The 24,872-nt window shown below is 34.3% G+C and overlaps 2 protein-coding genes across 3 annotated transcripts in view; one reads left to right on the top strand and one right to left on the bottom strand.

The window, feature by feature from the left end:
* The window catches only part of LOC116775917 (hexokinase-2-like), a 19,187-nt gene extending 14,339 nt beyond the window's left edge, over positions 1-4,848 (top strand). The window contains exons 4-11 of the mRNA XM_032668967.2: positions 168-279; positions 616-722; positions 1,506-1,726; positions 1,984-2,192; positions 2,447-2,584; positions 3,258-3,400; positions 3,573-3,706; positions 4,009-4,848. Coding sequence (XP_032524858.2) covers positions 168-279; positions 616-722; positions 1,506-1,726; positions 1,984-2,192; positions 2,447-2,584; positions 3,258-3,400; positions 3,573-3,706; positions 4,009-4,098 — 1,154 coding nt within the window. The 3' untranslated portion in view covers positions 4,099-4,848. The remainder of the gene's footprint in view (positions 1-167; positions 280-615; positions 723-1,505; positions 1,727-1,983; positions 2,193-2,446; positions 2,585-3,257; positions 3,401-3,572; positions 3,707-4,008) is intronic.
* LOC116775861 (epidermal growth factor receptor kinase substrate 8-like) lies at positions 4,221-24,872 on the bottom strand. Of its 2 annotated transcripts, XM_032668860.2 has the most exons (16): positions 24,726-24,872; positions 16,104-16,383; positions 15,664-15,734; positions 15,355-15,566; positions 14,619-14,718; positions 13,006-13,574; positions 12,454-12,546; positions 12,095-12,244; positions 11,847-11,935; positions 8,773-8,897; positions 8,289-8,444; positions 7,961-8,009; positions 6,632-6,748; positions 6,217-6,335; positions 5,847-6,035; positions 4,221-5,356 (listed from the first exon to the last, which is right to left on the bottom strand). In XM_032668860.2, the coding sequence occupies exons 2-16, from the start codon at positions 16,315-16,317 to the stop codon at positions 5,285-5,287; spliced, it is 2,325 nt and encodes a 774-aa protein (XP_032524751.1). In that variant the 5' UTR covers positions 16,318-16,383; positions 24,726-24,872; the 3' UTR covers positions 4,221-5,284. The 2 variants fall into 2 exon arrangements, with proteins under 2 accessions (XP_032524751.1, XP_032524752.1); XM_032668861.2 differs by lacking the exon at positions 12,095-12,244.

The raw sequence follows: 24,872 nt of genomic DNA, 5'->3' as shown, positions 1-24,872 counted from the left end.
GCGTTTAAGGCGTGTTAGATAGGGCCCCCTTAAACATGCACCTGGGTCGCCAGTCCCAGGCACTGTTGAAGCTCCTCTCCTTGCAAAGATGGACCCGGCACCCGCACGGTGAATCCATGGAATGCTGAGAGGTTTCGTCTCTTAAATAGAAATTTGTTTAATTGCAGAGGAAGGGGTTTTCTTGGCTTTAGATCTCGGAGGTACTAATTTTAGAGTTCTGCTGCTAGAACTTCGTGCTGGTAAACTTGTGAGAGAGGACGTTAAGCATTATCATATCAGGTAGACATATTTGGTATATATTATATATATTTTCCAGAACCAAATTAGTATTTCGAGTCCATTTGTCTCGTTGAATTTTTTTTTAAACTTCGTCATTTTTTAATAATTATCAATAAACAATTATTATCCATAAATCTACCTCAGCGGTAGAGACTAGTGTAAGATTATTAATACAAGAAACTTGACTAACTGCTTTCACGAAATGAAAATAACCACTAGACAACGTAACTGGTTTTTCCTCTGGATATGAGAGAGCTGGTTAATGAAATTTATAATCTATCATAAAAGTATGAGTGCATGTGTCTAAATGTTTCAAATATATTATTCTCGTTCTAGTGACGTCTTGCGACTCGGACCTGGTGAGGATCTCTTTAATTTCCTTGCGGACAGTGTACTGGACTTTTTGACGTCGGAGAACATGGAAAACGACGTGCTTTCGCTTGGTGAGACTGTCTGCAATTACACAACACACATTTTGCTCTTTAGCCTTTTACTTAATTATTTTCTGCTAATTAATAATAATAATTATTATACATTATTTTTAAATCTTATTCTCATGTTAATTTATATCTATATTTGACACATAACTTTAATTGACGGTCATAAAATTAATCAATATCAGTATTATTACTATATTATACATATTATAAAACAAAGTCCCTCGCGGCGTCTGTGAACTGTGAATCTCGGGGAAGGTTTTAGTATATAATTTGTTAAGTTTTTGTATTTACTTGTGTGTACAAATAAAGATAATGTATCGATGTTTGTTGAAAATGTCGGGAAAATATGAGCCGTCTGAGAGCTTTTAACGAAAACGCTGCCTAAAGTCTTTGAGATATAACAAAATAATATATGGTGCAATAGTTATCTTATATAGGTCTACAGAAAAGTCCGCGGTAGCATACGTCTATACCTTAAGGATAACATACTATATCCATTTTAAAACTTTTAAAAACATGGCATTCCTAAAGCGTTTATTGGAAAGCTATTTCCATAAATACGGTATTAAGTCGTATCAAAATAAAATACTTCGTTTGCAAGTCAACATCAGTATCTGTATATTACTTTTTAAATCATTTAATTCGGGCGTACCATTTCAAAGTTATCATAATATAAGTTTAATAATTCTCAAATTTAAATAGGCTATTTAATATATATTTGTAAAGAGCCCGTGTGAAGCCGAGACTGGCACCTAGTATTCTAATAAAAAAATATCTTTCCATCAGGTTTCACGTTTTCGTTTCCGATGAAACAGCACTCGATTTCATCTGGTGAGTTGATAACATGGACCAAGAGCTTCAACTGCGGGGGGATGCAGGGCGTGGACGTCGCTGCCCTGTTGCAGCGCTGTCTGCGAGACCGCGGACTGAGAGTGACGGTTCAAGTGCTGCTCAATGATACCACGGGTACACTTGTCGCTGGTGCTCACATGGATCCGGATGTTGCCGTAAGAACTATTGTCTGATTATTATTTTTTATATTAGAGTCGTCTGTGAATTTGTTCAACCTGATGCATGAATGTAGAGAAAGATTCATTTCTACTATTGTATTCTCTATAAATTGTATTGCTTGATAATCTACTCACGCTAACATTTCTGTTAATTGAAGTTAGTCCAAGTTTAGTTTAGTTAGTCTAAGTCTGTTAAAAATTCAATACAAAGTTTATTGACCAAAAAAATAATAACTTTGTGTGAAACGTTATAGATCGGTGTTATAATGGGCACTGGTTCAAACGGTTGTTATATGGAACAAGCGAAGAGAGTGCAACACTGGGAGGCGAAACACGACCGCGTGCAGGATGTGTGTGTTGACATCGAGTGGGGAGCCTTCGGAGATAACGGGTGCCTGTCCTTCCTGAGGACAGATTTCGACAAAGTGGTGGACGACAATTCTTTGCTCGCTACATCTTTCACGTAGGTTATATAGTTAATTTAAGTGATTTTTTTGCTCTGGTTGGCAATAAATCTATTGAAAGCCTCTGGTTAAATGACTTTATCTGCACGTTTCTTTAAATACAATGATTTTATTAATCTTTTATAACATGTTTTTTTTTATTATTTTTTAATATTAGAGCACGTTCTTTGAGGATAGCAATTTGGTCTATATACATTTGTTGGTCTAAAGACCTTCGCTTTTATAATTTTGTCACTTATTCTTCGTACTGCAGTTTCGAAAAGTACATCGGTGGAAAGTATATAGGGGACTTATTGTGTGCGGTTTTGAGTGGACTGGCACACGATCGTCTTTTCCCCGCACCACCAGCGCCCGGTTCATTGGCCTCGTCAGATCTTAGCATGTTTGAAGAGTGAGTTTTTTTGTTGTTTTATCGGCATTTCTATCTATATCAATATATCATAGTTTCTCTTAACCAAAAATAAGAATATTTACTTGAACTTACTACATTTTTTGTGTCTAATAAGTTTTGGTATTAGACAAAAAAAATGTCAAAACCATATTGTATGATCGTTGGATTTTCGGAAGCAGTAGCGTACTCTTTAAGACACATAACTAACATCAGGTATAAATGAGTTTACTTTGAAAACTGAGATAATTGCAAACCTAAATATTTGCTTAAGCCAGAACCTTAATATATAGGGTTTCTGGTAGAGATCTCTTTTAAGAGATAAGTTATCCTTTGTGCATCACTTTTCTTTTGTAACTAATTTTGTAACTATTTTTACTTTGGGTACATAAATAAATAAATAAATAAACCTTTCTCCCCTTTCGACTCTATGATCGATTTCATTGTGCTTACACTACCAATTGACTTCATCGTAAGTTAAAATATAGTCTTATGTAAAACATACTATCCCAGTAAAAGTCTACTCAATGTGGGGTTGTAACGTATAATTGCTGTAAGGAGCTTTGACAGCGTCACATTAAAGACAATAGACTAATACAAATTGCGAAGCCTACACCATAGCAGATAATTACATTGAAAATAATATAATTTCTCATACAAATGAATATCTCTTTAGAGAGAACGTGACAGGTTCGTGGTCTAACACAGCTAAGACATTGACCGCGGCCTGCGGTGTGCGAATCTCGCGAGCTGATGCGTTAGTCGCCCAACACGCAGCACGAGTCATATCAAATCGTGCTGCGCAGCTCGTGTCTGTTTGTGAGTACATAAACAACCTATATTTTACCTTTGTAATAAATAAATTCTAAGCTTATTTTAAAAAGAAATCTGAACAATGTGTTTGAGAACAGCATATAAGAATAATCTTTTTGGTCTGTTGTCGTTAGTTAATTTTCTTTTAATATTAATAATGTTTTAAATTTTACATCAGGTATAGCGACGTTGTTGCTTCGTATGAATCGCCCGCATGTGGGCGTGGCTGTTGATGGTTCAGTTTTCAAACGACACCCTCGTATCCGTGGACTGATGGAGCGCTACATTGAGTTGCTCGCCCCCCATCACAAGGTGAGATATATTATATATACAGGGTGTACCTGTTTACTTCTACGCCAAGACACACTCGATTTTGCTTTATATCTATACCTATATTTATCTAAGATTTTTGTATATATTCATTCACATAAAACTCTCATTACGTCTGCTCTTTATCACGGTTGATGCAAAGTAACCGAAACGTCGGGATTATTTTATAACCAATAATGAAAAACACGTAGCATATACGAAATCTTAGCTTTATTTCTTCCTAATACATGTATATATATATATGAATATATACTATACTATATACTATACTAACGTAATTTCAGTTCACTCTTCTTGGAGCTGAAGATGGTAGTGGCAAAGGCAGTGCTTTGACGGCAGCTATCGCGGCCAGGGTCGCCGCTCGTTCACCCTAACCGTGTAGTCTACAAAACAACGAAGCTATCCCCTAGATATTAAACTATGATATTGATAAAATTTTATAAATTATTTTAGTTAAATTGTACGAAAATATCGTGAAATGTATTTTCAAACAAAATTATATTATATTTGTGTGGCTGTTTGAGTGTAGCGCTCGCGGGACGAGTGTCTATGTAATGCATTTAGATAATGTAAGTAGAGTGATTATATTTTAAGTAAACTATAGTGCCATATACATTAGTATAGTAATGAAGAGCTATCTTGCCGTCTTAAGGTCGAAGCTTATAAGTTGGAGACAGTGGCAGAGCGAAAGGTTGATCTGTATACATGGTGTTTAAAAAAGCTTAGACTTACATGCTATACATGGCGTATAAACAAGCTAAGACTTACATGAGATGGCAGAATATATCTGATTGTGATGTTAAATTAGATGATAATATATATTTTTTTAGGGAATTTTTCAGGGTCGGGTAGATATAGATATTATGAAACGAAAGACTTTCCAGTTATGAAACGTATATTAAGATGTCTCGAAAATTATTATAGGCAAATGTATAAATAGTTCTAAAGAAAATGTGTTATTACGGACAAACATTTATTAGGTTTATACATTATGAATATTTTATTTTATAATAACTATATTGATGATATTTAATTTAAATTATGAATTTTTCAGCTTTATTCAATATTACATATTAATGTTTTGTATTTTTAAGAAGAGTTGTAATAAAAATATTTATAAATAATATATCTTTTTTTTTTATGTAAAAAGTTTTTATACATAAAAAGGCTTTTTGAATAGAAAGTAGAGTTATAACAAATAAAACGATTGTAGAGTAAATTTCATAAATATATTATCTTGTTTTCTAAGAGAAATAATATTGAATTTTTTATTTAATTGTCTTAAAGATAATAAAAAACGATCGTTTTTTTAAAGATAAAAAAAATATGTCATGAATCGATTTGGTTGTTAGCTACAACTTATGTGCTACGAATAAAATTTAATTTGAATAGCTCTGCTTAAATTTATATTTTAATTCACATAATAATATCCTCTGTTGCGAAATAAAGATAATGAAATATGAACTAATCTTAATATGTATAATATATAATTTTAGCAATACGAGGAACTTCTCAAATAATTAATTAAATTGTCCGTCGGCTCTTTTTGCTCTTTGTCGATCAGGATACTTCTACTTTCTCGCGAACTTTCCGCAGGATGCTGGCGAGCTCTGAGGCGGACGTCGTCTTGTACTGGTTCAACCAACAGAATAATATGGTTTCCATTAATCGATAATGCCTCTTTGAGTTGGAAATGAAACTCAAAATGCTTGCTTGTAGGAGTAAGGTTAAGGTATTATTTGATCGTCATTCTTCTCATTGGTGGTGTATCACCAGATTAATATAATTATTTTTTTGCAAGGAATTAAAGTAAATTAATGCATTAATCATAAAGAACCCAAATTTAGAACTTAGTGATTTGAGCACAACAAAAAAATTGCCAAAAGGATACGCATTTTTCAAAACAAAGTTTATCGAAAAACCCGAGACTTTGAAGGGTAAACAATGATAAGGAGAAATGTAAATCAATGTTATAAATTTCAGTTAGAATATGTTTATCAAATAAAACTAATATTTTTCGGATACTACGGGTAGTAAATCCGAAAACTATTAGTTTTCTCTCAACGAATACTCGCGAAGATCTTAGATCACATTACGTCTGAATAAAGTCATTAGTGCTTACCCCAGATACATTTCTTTGCACCAGTATCTGGCTGTACAACCTCTTCCCTTCATCAGCTCCTACCACTCGTTCCAGTTGGCTTCTTGACAGAGCGAATAATTGATGACCTGATACACGCAGCTGCTTCTGGGCTGTGCTACTAAAGCCTTTAGCTTCAAGCCATTGGACTACCTCTTCAGGATTGGATTTCTGTGCATTGGAAAATTGACTATTGTAGAATTTTAATTATCGTGTCTTATATATATTACCTGTATGTCTGTTATTATTTATTTTGAAAGACCGTAAGTTATTTTTTAATTCTTTAACTTAATATGAATAGAGCAAATCTTTTTACAAAGAGCAAATTGAATACCATATACACAACCAATACCTGGTGGATAAATATGTCTGGTGTTTTCTTTATATCAAGACGTCGTTGTGTGATCTGAGGAAGAACCATCTTCAACTCCTCGTGCAGACCGCTGCTGGTGCTTATAGCTGATTTTGTGGCTAAAAATTATTGCTCAAAAACAATTTTGTGAATAGTGAAACGAATAAGTAATTAAAAAGATGAGTCTAAATTATTTTGTATTGTTTAATTATTTTATACAAAAGATTTGAGAATAATAATAATTGCCTTCAAACATTTTTGATACATCACTAACTCTTGGGGACATTTTTGACAAAGGTATAGTTTATAAATAGAAAAAATAGGGCACCGATTATAAATATCATAAATATTGCCAGTATTATGAGATGGAATTTTCTCAGCGTAGTTTTTAGGCCATAACGTAAACCATACTTACATTTCATTGTATCGGTTTTGGCTGGTAAGACTGGAGCTGGTGCGGGAGGCTCTGGTGGCGGAGGTGGAGGAGGAGGGGGAGGGGGTACAGACTTTTCAGGCTTTCGTGGCTCGGGCTCTATAATTTGTGTTTGTATTTTTGATACTGATAGAGCAATATCTTATTTATTAATTAAAACATTCTTTTTTAGAATTTCAGATTCATCTCATAGATAAAGGCGATCTAATTGATTCACTTTAAATTTTCTAAATAATTGATTAGTATAAATTATGTTTATATACAAATCAGAATACATTAGTTTATTAAATAAGAAAACCCATAAGCACACTTACCCCGTCAAAAACACAGCGACACACTCACGAAGAAGCAAAAGCACAAACATGTTGAGTATAGGAAAATATGACAAGATGTTTTTTTTCCTCTTTAAGTATGTCCATCAATTATAAAATTAATTAAGACGGTATCAACATTTAAATTACTAAGCGTCAAAAACTGGTCATCAGAAAAGAGGGGCCAATGAAAATAGAACATAGAATAAGTTTTGTAAAAAATTTATTTAAAGTAATAAAATGATAAACATAGCTTTTTAAGCGAGTGGCGCCATTGTGTAGTTTTTTTCTACATTTAATATTATCTGTTTAATTATGTAGTTGCATTACTGTTAATTTTGTATAAAATACATTGTCAGCTCACTCGTTATGATGATTCACAAAATATTCCAAAAAATTTCCACCAATAGTACAATGGACGTAAATAAACTCTGTTCAATATTAAAACGATTATTTAAATATATTAATCATTGTTCTCTCATCTCAATACACATAACTTACATCGATAATATCAGACTTGGACATTACTGGATCGACATGGAGATATATCTTTTGGAATTATCCATAAGGTGAATAAGAAGCCACAAAAAGGGAAAAGAAACGGTATAAATGAAGCTTCAATATGGTAGCGATAAAGAATTACCATTTGAAACAATGTATAAATAATGCAGGGTAGTCACTGTTTGTAACAGCGCACACATATAGAGCACAAGTCACAACCCGCACGCACACACATACGCAGGGCGCGTTCCGATACTGATTTACAGAAGGGAAATAAATATCTTATATCGTTAAATATGACTAAGCATTTCAGCACGTGCGTTTAGCGCTTTGGTAAGGTCCAAGAACAGCTTAACATGTTGACAGACCATGGAATTATAATTCCATATTCTGTGTTCATGTGAAGCTGTTTAGAAGTATCGGAACTCGCCCTTCTTCCCGAGGCGTTCGCGTCGGACCCAGTCCGCGCCCGCCGCCCCACTCCCCGCGCCCGCCCTACCAGGTTGACCCGTTGGACTGCTGCCGCCGGAACCTCTGCCGCCGCCTTCCTGATAAAGAAATCAAGCATTATTTAGAAATATACAGTGACATCTTTGTTCTATAAATAAAGCTTATGACTTTGTAAAAATTTTCCTCGCTATCAAATTGAATTTGTTTAACCAAAATTTTGCCAAGGTTTGTACGAATTAATGATACCTAAATAAAAAAAAAGGATTTTGCTCTTGGAATAATAGGCTGCTCCTTGGTTTCGGATTTCTAGATTAAATGTAATGTATTTGAAGTCCATTCAATTATGTAAATCAAGATTGGATAGACGTGTTACTTACTTGATAGTGCGTGTAGATAGGATTGGGATAAAGCAGAGCATCAGGTGCTGGAGAACCAGGCGGTGAGATGGCGGGTGCTACAATAGTGTGCGGCACATGGGCAGTTTGACCACGACGATTGCGCGCCTTCCACCACTTGCGAGAGTCATCTAGCACCTATTGTTGATACCATATGAAGATTAGATGGAGAAAAGTTGATACAAAGAATGTGAACAGATTCAGTAGATGAAGTTATCTGGAAAATTTGAAAGGTGGGTAAGTTTAAAGATTTTAAACCGATATTGACACTAAAGGGACGAAACTCGGAACAGAGAGTATGGAATGGAATTATTTTTAAGTTATTATTTTAAGATATGCTTTCTTAATTGCAATTTAAGTAAAAAAGCGACTAACAGTTTTATATAGCATAAGCGGTATTGTCCAGGAATTATTATCTTACACAGCTATTCTTATATGTATGTGTTATTTCTTATATGCACAATACCTCAAGGTATTCCCCACGAACAACCGTCAGCTCTTTGTCATTATTAGCGGTGCGTGGGTATGTGACGCGAACGACACGACCGCCACGGGCTGCAACCCCACGAGCCCAAGCTTCACCTAGCTCATCTGCAGATAAATAATTCCATAGTAATGTGAATATATATACGAGCTTATAATGACTGCCGGCAGAATTTGGGTTTTTCACTTGGTTATCGCCTTTTCAATGGTCTATCGGTTACATCCGTAAACAAATATTAAAAAAAAAAACAAATTATGCCTCTTTATAATATAAGTAAAACATACACATTAACTACAGGTAAAAATGACAAAATCAAAGTCTAAATGATGAAGAAACTAATCAATAATAAGAATTTATAAAGGACGAAGAGGACACGACGCGACGGTCGGAAAGGTCGGGTAATCTCTAACCTAACCAACTGGCACCGATTAGCACAGGACTGGCTATCGTGTAGATGTCTTAGGGGTGGCATATGTACAGTCAATACACATCCAGTGTATTGGCTGATAGATAGATGGAAAAGGTCTTAAGGGATTTCCTTGTAAACAATATTTTTAGTTTCTTCAGAATTTGCCGGTACAAAGAGGTTAGAGGTAGACATGACATGTGAGCAAGCATCATACAGTTATCTGTGAGAGAAACAATGTTCTCTCAAATTAGAGTTTCCCCTTATGATTTATTTATGGTCATCGCAAAGCAACCTTTCAGAAGAAATTGAAGGTGCTTAAACTTAGGAAGATAAATTGGTATTAGAGCAATACGCGGGGCGCACACCGTTTCTCCTAGAGCACATCCTTTCAAAATAACGGCGTCAACTAAATTTTTGTGTAAGGCTTTGACTTGCAACCTAGTGCCTTTACAAAAATGCGAAGGTTGTATGTTACGTTGTAACATTACCGGTATATGTACCTTCTTTTAGTGCAAGCAAGTTTTTCTCACTGTAAGTCTATGGTATGGAAGACCAGCTGGTTTTAGGGAATTTCAGAATTCTTTCAGGTCACCTACATGGCATGGTGTGTCTAATAATTTACATTTTTTTTCTCATTCGAATGGCTTGAATAATATACCATTAATAGACACGGCTTGTCATTCTTCGGAGTCGTAACAGCTTGTTCGCAAATCCATTCCATAGACTTGTATTTTATGGTGGAAATACCTAGATATGTGTTGTTTTAGCTCTTCGACATTATTCATGAATATTCACATATCTTTAGGGATGTGAAGTACAACATCTCTAGTAGGTGGTTCACCATTTCCTATTTTAGTAGACTGGTTGAAAAAAATGCCAGCCGTAGGTAGAATCACCCCCTAAATATGCTCTCATATTTTTCGTCAACCTATCGCCAGTAAAGTTTGTCTAAAATCCCCAGCAAACAGCACGGTTAGGCCATTTTTTTTTTTTTTTTTTTTTGGTTTCGGGTTGGAAAATCCTCATGGAGCCCCGTCGCCCTCGGGGAAGGGCGAAGGGGACTGTCAGACTCTTACTGACTAAAAACCAACCCGTGTTCCTCATGTACCCGTATGTCAAAGGGGCGGGTATCGCCAAAGCATTCGTCGCCACCCCCCCGACAAGTATTGACCCACCAGATGGTCAGGTGGGCCCCGTCAGCCGCTCTGCGGCCGTCACCCGGCCACAGGACTCAACTATGAGGCGCGCGCGGGACACACGCCGCCGCCTCGAAGCCTGCAACTGTTCGGACGACACGATGCCCCGAATCTGTCGTCCACAGGCCGCGCTCTACGGTGGCCGGAATTCGGCCACCCTTCGGCGCCCAATGCGTCTGCTGCGGGAGGGGAGAGAGAAGGCAGCCTCTCTCTCTCTTTCCGCCGCCTCCTTTGCGAGCATCACAGCCTCGCAAAAGGTGGCGACGGCACACCACCCTGACTCGCTCCCTACCATAGCAGACACTACAGTCGGAAGCGAGAGATTTCCCGCATCACCTGTAGCCGCGACCAAGTCACGGCGCTGCTCGGCCCAAGCTGGGCACTCCGCCAACGTATGCAGCGCCGTATCATTGCGGCCGTCACCACAATGGTGGCACTGGGACGTCTGCTCCCGGCCTATACGACAAAGGTACTTCCCGAAACACCCGTGTCCGGTGAGTACCTGCGTCAGCCGGAAGCTGAGGGCGCCGTGGCTCCTATTAAGCCACCTCTCGAGAACAGGCCTTACCGCCGCTATAGAGGCGTGACCGGCCGTGGGTTGCGCTAAGCGCGTCTGCCACTCTGCCACTAGGACCTGGCGGAGCTCCGCCCTCCGTGCTTCAATCTGTCGAGGCATCAGGCGTTCGCCTCGCTCGACCGCCTCTACGCGCCACCAATAGAGCGACGTGAGGAGCTTTGCTTCGAGGTCCCAGGGGGGGGATCCGGCTAGGAGGCTCGCTGCCTCAAAGGAGGTTGTACGGTACCCTCTTATGACCCTAATAGCCATCACGCGCTGCGGCCTTCGCAGCGCAGCGACGTTGCGGGCCGTCAGGGCCTCTGCCCACACGGGCGCAGCGTATAGAGCCATCGACCGTAAGACCCCCATGTAGAGTCTCCGGCATGAGCATTCGGGCCCCCCCAGGTTGGGCAGCAAGCGCGAGAGTGCAGAAGCAGCACGGTTAGGCCATACATTAAATTTTTTCTACTACAATTATCTTGTTATGATCTATTTAAAGACTTAATTCCACTTTTGTGTCCCATGGAGATTTTATCGCAGATAATAATTTTTTTAGTATTTAATACTTCAGCGTAGTGTATTTTTTTTCGAATACGACATAAACATTTTCCTATGCGAGTAAAATTCTGTGGTAACTTAAAACAAGCAAGCGCAGTTCGCAGTTATAAATAAAATATTCAATTCACCCTTTTTTCTCCTCCGTAGGGGGATAATTTCCAAAAATCTTCTCTAAGTGGTAGCCTATTCCCCCAACAAACATAAATGTGAAACTTCAGCGCTCTACGACCAGTAGTTTCGGCTGTGTGTTGTCTATCAGTCAGTCATTCAGTCACACAGTAATATAATTGTTTTATTTATATCAGGTTGTAAAATGGTAAAGAATTATGACTCTTACCTTCATCTCGGTCTGCTCTATAAGGTGGTTCGCGTTCTGGAGAGGAAGCCGCTGAGCCAGAATCTTCTCGGGTCAGAGTACGCGGATTTCTGAAAACAATTTAAGTCAGAAATCAAAATATATTAAGATGGTTATTTTAAGAAAATTTGACAATATCGAAGCATAACAGACAAGGCAATTTATAAACGAAATTCTTAATTATTTTGCAAATGATACGATGTGATATGATATGATGTGATATACTTTACCTAGAGTAAGGTGTGTATTGTTCACCATATAGGTCAGGTTCTTCCCTCTCATACCCGTAGCCGTCGGCCCTGTCTGCTCCTTCCCTGATTGCTTCTTCTCCTAATGCACCCGTTCCACCTCTACCAGCTTCACTTCTTCTTGGAGATGCTCTTTAGCATATGGATAACATAACGAACATATGAAATGGAACAAGCTGATAGTGGATTTTGCTATTGAAGAACATGTTTGAAATGACATACTTTAATGGGGTTATGACTTCGTTTCCCAACATACATGATGTGTTCGAAATGAAGTGTAAAGCATTACAACGCCTTATATGGAAATGAAATATCAAGGAATGATTTGAGTAGAAGCTTACCGTCGCAAAGGTTGGTCGTCCACCTGATAATCTGGAGACCAGCCGTCCATAAACACCGGCTGGTAGGGAGGGATTGTCGTTTTCCATTGCTCTCTGAAAATAAGAGACAATTTTATAACAATTAATAAAACAGCAATATCTAGCGAACAAATTCCATATTTGTTGCAACCAATATGAATATTGCATTAATAATTAAGGTATAACAGTTAAATAACTAAATCAATTAGGATTTCTTATATTGATGATGTTTATCAATATTTAAATTGATTACAAGGAAATATGGAAAAAATCGTAATAAATTAAATGATAAATTTACATATTAAAAAGAAATGTGGAGTAGCGATAATTTAGATTATTAGAATGTTATATGTAATCTGAAACGGATATTGTCATTAACGCTTTGATTGATAAATAGGTGTCGGAATGTATGTGAATACGCTCTTGTCTTGGTAAAAAACGTTTTTTTAGGTGTACTAACACTATTTTCAAAGTATAATGTGGTTTGTATGGAACCGTCTCTTTATTAGTAACTAAAAGTAATAATATTGTTACCTTGGTATAAGCCAAGCATCACCCAGCGAGTGCCATAGCTCAGTTTCTTTGCTGGTTACGCAGTTGGCGAGCAGATTAAGTGCATCTCGAGTAAGCAGTGGCTGTACCACACGTGCTGGCAGACGACCATCTGCGACATCCTGTGCTGCATCTACTATCAGAGCTAATGGTGTGAAGAGAAAGTGCACTAATTCTGGAGCATTAGGGTCATGTATGTGAGCTCGCAAACGGGCCAGAAGGTTGAAAGACAGTTTAAACTTTTGGAGCACATCAACAAAATCTCTTTCAGGTGGAGGGCGTGTTCTTAGAGCCAGCATTCCTTCTCCAGTCCCAGCACTCCTTTTTCCTCCCCTCGATCTCCGCCTTCTCTCAAGTTCTCTTGATGCTGCCGCTGCATGTTGCAGCCTGGCGATAAACTTCTCTATGTCGTCGAAGCATCTATTGAGGATCGCGATGTCTTGCTCATATAGTCTCTCAGAGCCTGTAGATGAAGCATCATCGCGCTCACCAGCTGACCCTCCACGATCACGATCTGGTCGATCTCCGCGGCCGAGCTGTGCGGACATTTGCTGGAAGAGAGATTGTATTTATTACTGTATCTTTTTTATGTATTTACTTTAACCCTATGTGACTCTATTCCCTTACAATAAGCACGGCCTCCCATTGCTGTCGTGTAAGCGTCTGGTACTGAGGCAACATGGTGCCGTCCGCCACGCGAGTGTCAAAATTCAGAAATACTATCCTTGTTATCTCTGATAACGGACAACTGGTGACGTAATCATAGCTGCTTCTAACATTTTATTGAACATATTTTTTGACAGGCGGGGACTTTTTTTTTATAAATGTTTGATTAAAATTGTATAAATATGTTTATTATTACCTTACGCGGAAGTATTTATTATTCATTTATTGTTTTATTCGGTATGATATGAGAAATATTACAATTTTTGTATAACTATAATATATTACAATAAAATAATTGATATACCTTTATCCATCTGTTCAGAAAATTATTTTTAGTTGTACTAATTATTTATAATTATATAGTTTCATAAATTTATGAAATATTAACTATGGTTAAAACAATTCTTAAAATTTATTTTATATTTTGTATTTTTTTAATAACATGAAAATAATGTTTGAAACATTTTTTTTGTATTTGAGCATTTGTATAGGCCTATCAGTATATCAGTATTTTACCAAAATGCTTTTCTATACGCACGATGAATTTTTTTATTTTATTCAAGTAAGAAAATATATATTTTCGTATCTACGACAGAAGAAAATCTAACAAATATAATATATTATGTATAATAAAATTAAATGCTTCATATAATGCTAACTACAGATCGGAATTTAATCAACTCACTATCAAAACAATCGATTGTGAATGCTTATCAAAAAAATTGATAAACAAACACGTAGGCGACTGATAGCTCTGTTCCAGAACAGTTTCAATTTTAAGACTTGTACATATATGTTCGTAACATAGGATGAAAAATTGATCAAATTTATATATACGTGTACAAAATTTTAATGTATTTGTCCGTCAAATTGTTTGGAGCGAATGAGCTAATTGATAGACATTTTAGTAGTGCATAAATTATATTTACCTGACGTCTTGGTCTGTCTAAATCATTTTCTCTTTCCCTCTCTCTTTCTCTTTCAATCACGAAGTCTCTTCCTCCTTCAGAGCCTCCGCCGCCTTCGCCCCTATACGTTTAACATAAATTAAATTATAACCGTTTCAAATATTGTCAAATTTAAGGCACTTTTAAACTCCTAATAAAGCCCACCATTTATAAGCGGAGACTGGTAAAGGAAATGGAATATTTTTGTAAATCAATGGAATCAATGGAATCATTCCATAGAGTCACCACGACCACTGTAACCCGATCACTGAATAGTATAGCATTGTTTAAAAGTATATTCATCTTAAAAGATCTAAGCGTAAACGATAAGATAAGTAACATTTTGTATAACTTTAATACCATCTTTGCAGCGATAATAAACGTAATAAATAATATGTTTTTAATATAGTCCATGGTATTAGTATAAATACTTTTTATTATTTGCAATTACTAGATAAGTTAATAAAGATTTAAAAATTTTCTTTGTTTATTTATTTATTTGGTTTTTTTTTTCTTTATTTGTTTATTTCTTCCGGAATAATTTTTGCAAGAATTATCTCGTGCGTTTCAATAAAACGTTCACTATCACGTTTAAATTTTTGATTAAATTAAAGTAATGGGTTTACGGGAAAAGTATCAATTCGTTTTTTTTTTTACCTATAGTCACATCTCAATTTTTATCACACATTAATGGGAGGAATATTGTTTGCTTCCTTACTTAAGTGCATTTAGTTCTTCAACAAGAGCTTGTGCACCAACATCGTGGCATTGGAAGATGTGGAGCTCACGCCTAGCACCTGCTGGAGAGCCTCCCGACTCTGGGGCTTCAACAACAAATGCTAACACATTATTGTACAGTTCAGCTGGTTCTGGGGATGTGAATGCTGTTGGTGAATGCACCCACGACGCTGGAAACCGTTCCATGATGGACTGGAATTATAAAATATAAAAAAAAAATCATATTATTGAAAATTAATGGGCAAATAATGTGTCATTAATAATTTTCGTATAGTTTGCTTTGATTTACCCCCGTTTCGTAATCCATAACTAGCACCCATTGACCTTCTAAAGACAGTTGCATCTTTTGACTCCATATTCCTGGAATAGTTTTATAGTTTAATAGTGTTTTGAGTTAATCAAATGTATGTGTTTTATAAACATGGAAAAATACTGTTTGAGTTATTTTTATGTCGTGCAAATACAACGATGATTATATGTAAAAGTTAAACAATTTCTTAAATAATGTATACCTCTGTTATTTAACAAATATCAATAAAATTTTAAATTTGATGTTATGTATACGTAATATATTTTAAAAACCTTTGCATAACATGTACATAAAATTGTATATTATGGCATTCATGATATTCAAATGTCAAATATTTTTTTATTGTTATTCCTTTTAATAATAATCAAATATAACTATTGATATTGTCTACTTTCACTCTTTGTTAAACTTTTAACTACCATTGGTCTTTTCGAGTTGAAGCAATCTTCTCATGCCATCAGCGGGGTATACTATCCCAGTTTCCCTTGTCACTGTAAACGTAGCCAGGTGTTCTAGAGCATAAGTACTTCGTCGCAGACCAGCTAATGTGTCAAATTCGTCAAGAGCTCGGGTCGCAGTGGCGTCGGAAGCCCTACCCCGGGGAGCCCCCCCGCCAGCGTTTCGCAGCGCCATCTATTAGGCGATTTGCAGATCACTCATTATGTCAGAGGACTATAGTTCTTTTGTTTTTTGGTATACCTGGAATGAATAACAATTAAACTTAATATACGCTATATATAAGCAAAATGGACTTTAAAATTTTGCAATTTAAAATAGTATGCGTAATTTTATAACGTTACTAATATTTAATGATTATAACATACAAAATATTCTTTCTAACGATATTTTAGCCACTCAACAGTCAGAAACTGACATGTTTAGAAAATGGTAAGAAACTTTCTATACAATTGCATGATATATGAGCGTATACTTAGAAGCCTTTGTTGAGCAATTGTTGAAGCAGTTGAACTAATCAAGGTGTCAACACGACATCGCAGCCACTATGTAGAGTCGTGAAACCGCTGCCATGTTTGTTTACTAAACGTGACTATATGCCATTGTGACAATTTATTATATCTGTCTTGAGGTTATTAAGCCTTGAAGTAAACATGCATATGAATTTTTGGAGAATAAAGGCATTAACAACGGTTAAAATGTGAAGCGTTTTAGTTTGTAAATGTATAAATAATTCCTATCATAGACAATTTTTATTTAATCTAAACGATGTAATGTATGTTTTTTACTTTCATTTCTTCTGTGTTTAGATAAAGTGTAAAATATGTTAAGATTGTCATTATATTGATGAAAATAAACAGTCAGTATAATAAAAGTACTAATAACTTATAGAAAACTTTGTAAAATAATGAATGTTTACAACAAATTAATACTTTTGATTTCTGCAAAACTTAGAAAATTTTGTTTCAACCAGTTAAATTAATGTTATTTTATAGGTTGCTGTTCAAGACTTTTATATAGTTTTAATCGGAAACACTATTTCATTTATATAAATAGATTCATTATATACGAATATTCTATAAAAATTATACAGATTTCTGATTAAAAAAACAATCTACCAAAGATATTAATACAATTTTTATAAGTTATTATCTATAAACGCTAAAATTAGACTATAAAAGAATCAAATTTTAAATTAAGAACAACAGTTGGTAGGTTACTTCTAACTTCATTTGGATGCGCGCAGCGGGTTCCACAGCTCTCCCTCCGTCACTTTCACACACAAACAATACTATACATCCATCTCTATCACACACCAGGACGTAATTTCTAAGCCCTCGCCTTGGTTTTCTCAAACATGAGTTAGACGCATTCCTGCATATTGTACTCAAAGATATGTCCGAGAAAGTGTTTGTATTCCACTTTCGATGAACATCAAATAATATATAAAGAGTTATATAAAATTTTATGTAAAGAATTTTGTATATATATGCAAATATATGTAAGTAAATGTATACTTTTTTTTTCAGATTCCCTCCTACGTAGGCTATGGTATCTTTTATAAGGTATTGTTAATTTTAATTGAGATCGAAAGTGATAAGATGAAAAAAAAAGTTAACAGCTCACATCAAATTATTACGATCACATCAAAAACACGTTTTTGATGTTAAGCTAAATACGTTTTCACGTTAATTGTACTTTGGTTATAATAGTTCGTTAAATTTAATCGGAAATCAATAATTGGTATTAAATAACTACATATTTATTATTAATATTATCTATTAAAAATCATTTTATGTTATATGATTTATATTTAAAATAACCATTTAAAACACAAAAAGGCAATGTACATACATAATATTTTTTTAGGAACACCCTGTACTTGGATGAGGTTGTACATAATTGGTAGGTATTCTGTAGGTATTGGTATGTATGTCATTTGAGATTTCGTAACCCAGAGAACAGGTTCCACATTCCGCTGTGTGTATCAATGGCATGAATTTGATACGACCTTTACTCAGGTAGAAAATACGAGCCATAGATACTAGTATTTTTTTTTAAATATATCATCATAATATAATACGTATATAGTCTATGGTTTCATTTAATTGCATGGTTAGAACCTTCGTGGACTATGTCAGGGTAAAGTTTAAAAAAAAACCGTTCATTTTATTATAAATGTGTGGGTGTGTGTCATGTTTATTGATGTATGAATGTGTAGGTGTGGGTTTGTAGTGTTCTTTAAAGGAAAACGAAGCAAGTTGATTTGCGTTTAATGAGCTGTTTTTATTGTAAAACGCGCTTTATTCATACTGAACCTCATTTTGTGCTTATATTAAAATTAAATCTCAAACACAGAAACCCGAAGAGCTTAAACTAGTTCAACGTTTCGATTTAAGTGAAAATTTTATAAACCTTTTTAAGGTTTTAATTTTTGACTAAAATTCAACACTCCAATAATTTTACAGAAAAAGATATTAACAATAAACATAATGAATTTCAAAATATTCTACAGTTTTCATATCATTTCATATTGTAAATCAAACAGGCAGTTTTACGACTGCCGCTCATTACTCAGTTCTAGAAACAGTGATTCATGTTTTTTATATGATTAAAAAAAAAACAATGCAACGATTTGCGTACAAGTTATTTATTTATAAAAATAAAAAACCATCTATATGAACCGCAGTTTATATTAGAATGGAAATGTCATATTATTTAGAGGAATATTTGCTGTTAAAAAGATTATATTATCTTTGGCGAAGTGTAAGTGTTAAGACATTTTAACTTGAATGCGTGCAGCACGCACACATGCATATTTCACACATACGCGTTTATAGAATTATATAACAGTGTGCGTGATTCATTATACAGATTATGTTAATGATAGCAAACGTCTATTAACAGAGCGTTTGTTAACTTAAATCACAATACTGTAGTGATGTTGAAATGGAATTATTTTGTTATATTTTTTAATTATTCATCATTATATATATCTCTTTAGATTTATCAATAAAATCTAAAACCTTTAACAACTGTATGCTGGAAATTTTAAGTAGATTCGATTAAAGAACGGGTTCTTGGCTGCAGGTTATTAAATATTCTTTGAGTCTAAGTTAAAATCGAAGTTTTTTTTTGGCTACGATTGATATATAAGGTTTTGTTCACATTTTGCTGAATTCATTAAAAGCTTTTATTTTGTGTTCTTATAAGGGTTTATAGTAATTTAAAAAAGATATCTTTATTTATTTTTTTAATTAACTAAGACATTTCTCTTGCGTACCATTGCACGCTTGGATAATATAACCAAAATTTTAACAAAATATGTTCCTGTGCTGAGTGTTTAGAGAATGCGGTTTTAGTAATGGTTTGTAATAAATTTTTATATTTTTCCTTATAGACAGTTGATATTAAACTCGTTATTAGTCGTATATTTTACAAGATTTCCAAGATGATTTTATTGTAAAATGCATTTTAGCATCCGGACAGGATGTTTTGGCTACCTTTATGGCGATTATGTCAGTATTTAAAAGGCATTTGCGGAATCAAGGCAGATTTTGGTAAGTTACATGTAAGTTTATAATAAAAAAACTAAACAGTAAATATAGCTAACTTAAGGGATAAACCTGCTAATAGTTGAGACAGATAAAGTGTATGAATGTAGTGGAAAATGTATACAATTTATTTCAGTACTGGTCAGCTCGTGTTGGCGTCATGCTTGCGGAATGTTGGTGCTATCGGATACACGATAAATCTTATCTACCTGAGAATTACAACCGAAATCCCATTTAAGCAATAACTTGCCACGGGATATTGGGCTATTTGATTTGGAGTCTAAGTACAAGTTAGATTCATTATGGCTTGAAGTTTCCATGGGATTGTGACACGTTTCATCAATATTATATTTCGTTTGAAGATTTTATTGTATCTAATATTTGAAGCAATTTCTTCCCTACCTCCTTGTTATTTCGCCAACGCGAGAATGTCAGAGGATTTGTGTTGCACTATATTTAAGAAGACAGGTGGATTATTAGAAACACAGCTCGTTTTACGTTTAAAACAGAAATTTCATATTAGTTACAAATATTTATTGTTTTAGAAAATGTAGAATGGGGCTCAATTGTGAAAATTTTCACTCTCCGCTTTCCCGAGCCGGTTTTGAAGTGTATTCGAAACTATATTGTTATTGTGTACAGTAACGCTATTAAAGAGTGGTCAAAGACCATATATTATATGTATAGGTTAGTTTTTTTATCGAACGCTGAGATCGCGTTCATTAAAATTTGCGTTCATATAAAAAATCTTGTTATAATTGTATTTTTATGCATTATGTGGTTTATAACAAAAAAAAAATAACTAATATAATATATACAGGATGTTAAAATTATCCAATAAAATAGTTTATCGATCACGTCATAGTTTTATTTACCGGAAACGCCTAATTTTCATAATTATTAATTATAAACTGGTTTAATATGTCCGTTGCGCAAAACTATTCTGAAATATCGAAAACTATACATCGATATATTTAATTTTTCTAAATGTAGTTTTAAAAAAAACTTTGAATTTATTTTGTAACATATTAATTATAAAATAAATATTAATAATTAGATTCAGCGGATTCACAAATGTCAGATTTATCAATACAAGTACTGGTACTAAAACAGCTGTGTCACTTCATAATGAAGTAATGCATTTACGAATGAATGAAATTAACTAATATTAAGAATGAAAATTTAGTTTTTTTGAAATAAATTGTATGTTCTTAAACACTATTATGTATTCAGTAATATTTCTTCTTCATCAAACACTGATTGTCTTAATTAATTTCAATTTAATTTAGTAGTAATCATCCGAGTGCTTAACAAATGCATATAAAGACTCTTCAATTATTTTGACTGTAAATAAACATATATACCTTTTACCTCATAAATGTATTTCTTCGTATGTTTATTTTTGCATCAAAAAAAGTTAATTCCATTGCAGTAAAATATCATATTATTATGTGAACTCAATACTTCGTATGAGAGATATTACGCGAACAGATGAACGTGGAACTCAACGCGGTCAAAGTTTAAATGGAGATTAATTGTATGATATAATTTTATTATAAAACGCGCTAGATATTCAATAAACTGACTAATAAGTATTACACACACACACCGACACACACACACACACATATATATATATATGTATATATTAAATAGTATCACAAACACATGTATAATCTCACGAAATGTCAACCATAATAACATTTCTATTCTCCTGTTGAACTTGAAATAATTCGTATGTTATGTTTGAATATCGACCATTCGTATATATAAATATAAATAATAAGTTATTTATATGTCTAGTGTATACATATATATATATAATATTTCGCAAATTAAAACTGTCAGATATCTACATACTGAATCGTAATAAGAGTATCTGGTTATGCGTGTAGGTGGCTTCATTGATCCGTATATGGGGAATTATAAGAACTAGAGTTTTCTTTTTTCTTATTATACGCGCTTGCATAAATTATTTTCCCTTTCTAACTTGTTTAATAATAAGTTATAGATGCCAGAATTTTATGAATTATGAGGGAAAATGTTACTAGTTATAATTTTCGTTGAAAGAATCAGATATAAAAATAATATGTAACAAAATCGGTAATATATTTGCTGTTTGTCTATCTATTAACTGTTTGCCTAAACAGATAGATTAAAATCAAATGTCATTAATACCTACAATTTAAAGTATATTTTGAGACGCATTAATCGACAAAGCGAAGTCACATTCAAAGGCTAGTTTAATAAATTGCGAAGTATCTTAAAGGCAGGTATGTTGTCAAACAAGTTACGCACACTTGTATCTGATACTGACGTGTGAGTCAGCCAATCATGTCTGTCTGTGAATCAAAAACATAAAGAATTTGCGGACAGAAACATATGGTGTCATATAATGAAGGCCTCGCTAACTTTGGCACGCAGCGAGATTCCTAAAGTACGTACGTAGTACGCACCTATGTTATATGCTAATTAAGCCAACGTTGGCTAAAGACCGTAAAAGAGACATTTTATTTTTTGTTAGAAAAATATGTATTTAAGGAAACATGATTTTTTGTTACTAATAATCTTTCAGATTTGTTTTGAGGCGGGTGGTATAAAATTCCCTTTCGTTTCTATTGCTAATACAATAAAAAAAATTACGCCTGCCATTCCCTACAATCAATTCCAATCTTTTTTGACTGAATCTATAAAATTTTACTTATATTTTATATTTAAATGCTTATTTTATTAACAAGGATACAATAGCCTCTCGGGAGGTAATCTTTTTTTAAGGACTGATAGACACACAGACAAGTAAAATTATTATACCACATAAATAGGATACGATAATATTTCTTTTGTTTTCATGAAAATGATGCAGAAAACTGTTTTGACTGACACATTTCTTACATGCCCTACGCAGAAAGCGGGTATTATTGAATACATCATGTTTGTGAAATTAAATTAAGCGTAAATTTTATATTCGCTTATTGTATTTCAGACGAATGATTTATATTATAATAATTTCATTGCATAATTAATAGCTCGTCTGTGAATGGAACAGTGGGTGATTTTAATAATTGTTTGCGGTGGATTACTCACCATTAAACATTGGAACATGTAGGTAGCGACCTTCAGTTTAATGATAAGCAAACATACATAGATTACCTATTAGTAGTTTATTTCAAGTGTCATTAGGCATGGGTTTGAAATAAATAAAATTTTATATTAAATGTATTAAAAAGGGCAGGTTTTGATTTCTGGAATGTCGCCTGAAAGTACACCGTCCGAGTGTATTTTGAATATTGATTGAGGTGTTCTGCTTTAAGTTAGTAAATAGAACGTATGTCATAGCTTGTTTACGAATGTTTTATTTTATAACAAAATATTGGTAAATAATAAAAACCTATCCATTCATGTCATGGACGTTATACTGGCTTGCATTTCAAACGAGGTGATAATCTAAAACTGCTGGATGATATTGTCCAAAGATAGCTAAGAACCACCGCAAATAAACTGGCTTTCAAATGACCGAAACCGCAGCGAAATCTGTAGACGCGTTTGAGAGTTATGATGTCGCAAACAGACACACATACAAGCAGAACTCGACGTCAAACTAACAGCATCCTCACTAATGGTAGATTCTTATAAAGATTATACAAGTATTATTGGTATTTTTATTAAATTTAATTTTTTCATCTTACCCACATACGTCACAATGGTTTACTACTATTATTGAAATGCCTTATTGAAAGTGTTGCCAAGATTACATTTTCTCCCGTCTATTTGACATTATTTCAGCATTTTGTGTCATATGTTAGTATATAGTATAGTAAACATGTTGATAGTTACACTTTATAAATTATTTCAAAATGTATGAGAAATTGCTTTTAAATATTCATGGCCAGATTTCCATTGTTCAAGTACCAATATTAATCGTTATTTTAATCGATAAGAAATCTAATCAATGATTATAATGCCGACGACGGAAAGTACACGTTTACCATTGGCTGTTTGTGAATAAATTCAATTAATAATTGAAATGTATAAGCTAAAACATTTAAATGTTTATTATTTAGTCAAATATTTGTGTCATTTAAACATTTTTTTATCAAATCTGTACCTTTACATAATTTGTACTCTAACTAAAAAAATGAAAACAGGGTTCTTGTGCAATAACTTGCTAACACAACAATATAATTTACGTACTTTCTATTCTAAGAATAAATGCATATTATTCATAATGTCCAGTAGTTTGACTCAAATTTAAAGACTGAAGAACCACTTGTTGTGGTAATAACTTTATAATAACATTTACCACTTATTATATGCTGTCATTTTGTTTAGTATTACGATATAATTACATCTAATGTTAATTTAGATAGCAATACGTAAAATTTTTAAAATATTCTATTAATATAACCATTATCCGCTTCTGACTTCCTGTGAGGGCATTGTTATGAATGTCGCGGCTCACGTATCATTGGTCACAGGATATCCATTCTGGGCGAGTAACGGATTTGAGCCGATGTACTATCCGGTATTATAATTGGTTGGAAATGATTTTAACTTATTGGATTTTTGTTTTAATTGGACAATAACAATTCAGCTGTTGAACCATGGAGAAAGAGTCGCAACCGCAAGATCAACGACCGTCCAAACACCAGTGCTGCCATCTAGCGGACGCGCCCGTTATACTGCTTCTAGCATCTCTATGTAAAAATAATTAATTCCTAACATCACTAAGTGAATGTACATAACCTCAAGACATAGGGTCATATAGTTTTATCATAGCTTGGTCATTCTATAGATAACATAAAACAAGAATAACGAGGGTTTTTTGGAAATCAAATGACAATATTTAGCTCCACCATATGTTTTTGAGAAAGAAATTCACCTTTTGTTTGGGAATACGGTAGGCACAGTTGCGGGAAAGCGGCGCTCTCTCAAAGCGGCCTCATTCCCTAAAGGCGCGGGCGCCGTGACGTGTCACCTCTTCTATTCTATCCCTCGGGGATTGTAAAATAATATGTTTATTTGTTCACTCACCCCTGTGTCATCAGAAAAATTTCCCTTTTGAGTATGTCTGTGATGAACGATAAACACACTGCACTCACAACTATACTTCGCGCCTCAGCGGCGACCCGGTATACACTGGAGGTCGTACTCGACTTCCCCCGCTCCTCGACTGCAAGC

This window comes from Danaus plexippus, chromosome 24 (genome assembly GCF_018135715.1).
Source record: "Danaus plexippus chromosome 24, MEX_DaPlex, whole genome shotgun sequence".
Classification (NCBI taxonomy): Eukaryota; Metazoa; Arthropoda; class Insecta; order Lepidoptera; family Nymphalidae; genus Danaus; species Danaus plexippus.
The sequence above is the reverse complement of the archived record's forward strand: the minus strand, read 5'-3'. Positions and strand labels throughout refer to the sequence as shown.

Coding starts and splice junctions, on each gene's coding strand:
- LOC116775861 (XM_032668860.2), bottom strand. CDS start 16,317: ATGGCGCTGCGAAACGCTGGCGGGGGGGCTCCCCGGGGTAGGGCTTCC. Junction 12,245..12,453: donor GACGACCAACCTTTGCGACG/GTAAGCTTCTAC, acceptor CATATGCTAAAG/AGCATCTCCAAGAAGAAGTG. Junction 6,336..6,631: donor CAAAACCGATACAATGAAAT/GTAAGTATGGTT, acceptor AATAATTTTTAG/CCACAAAATCAGCTATAAGC.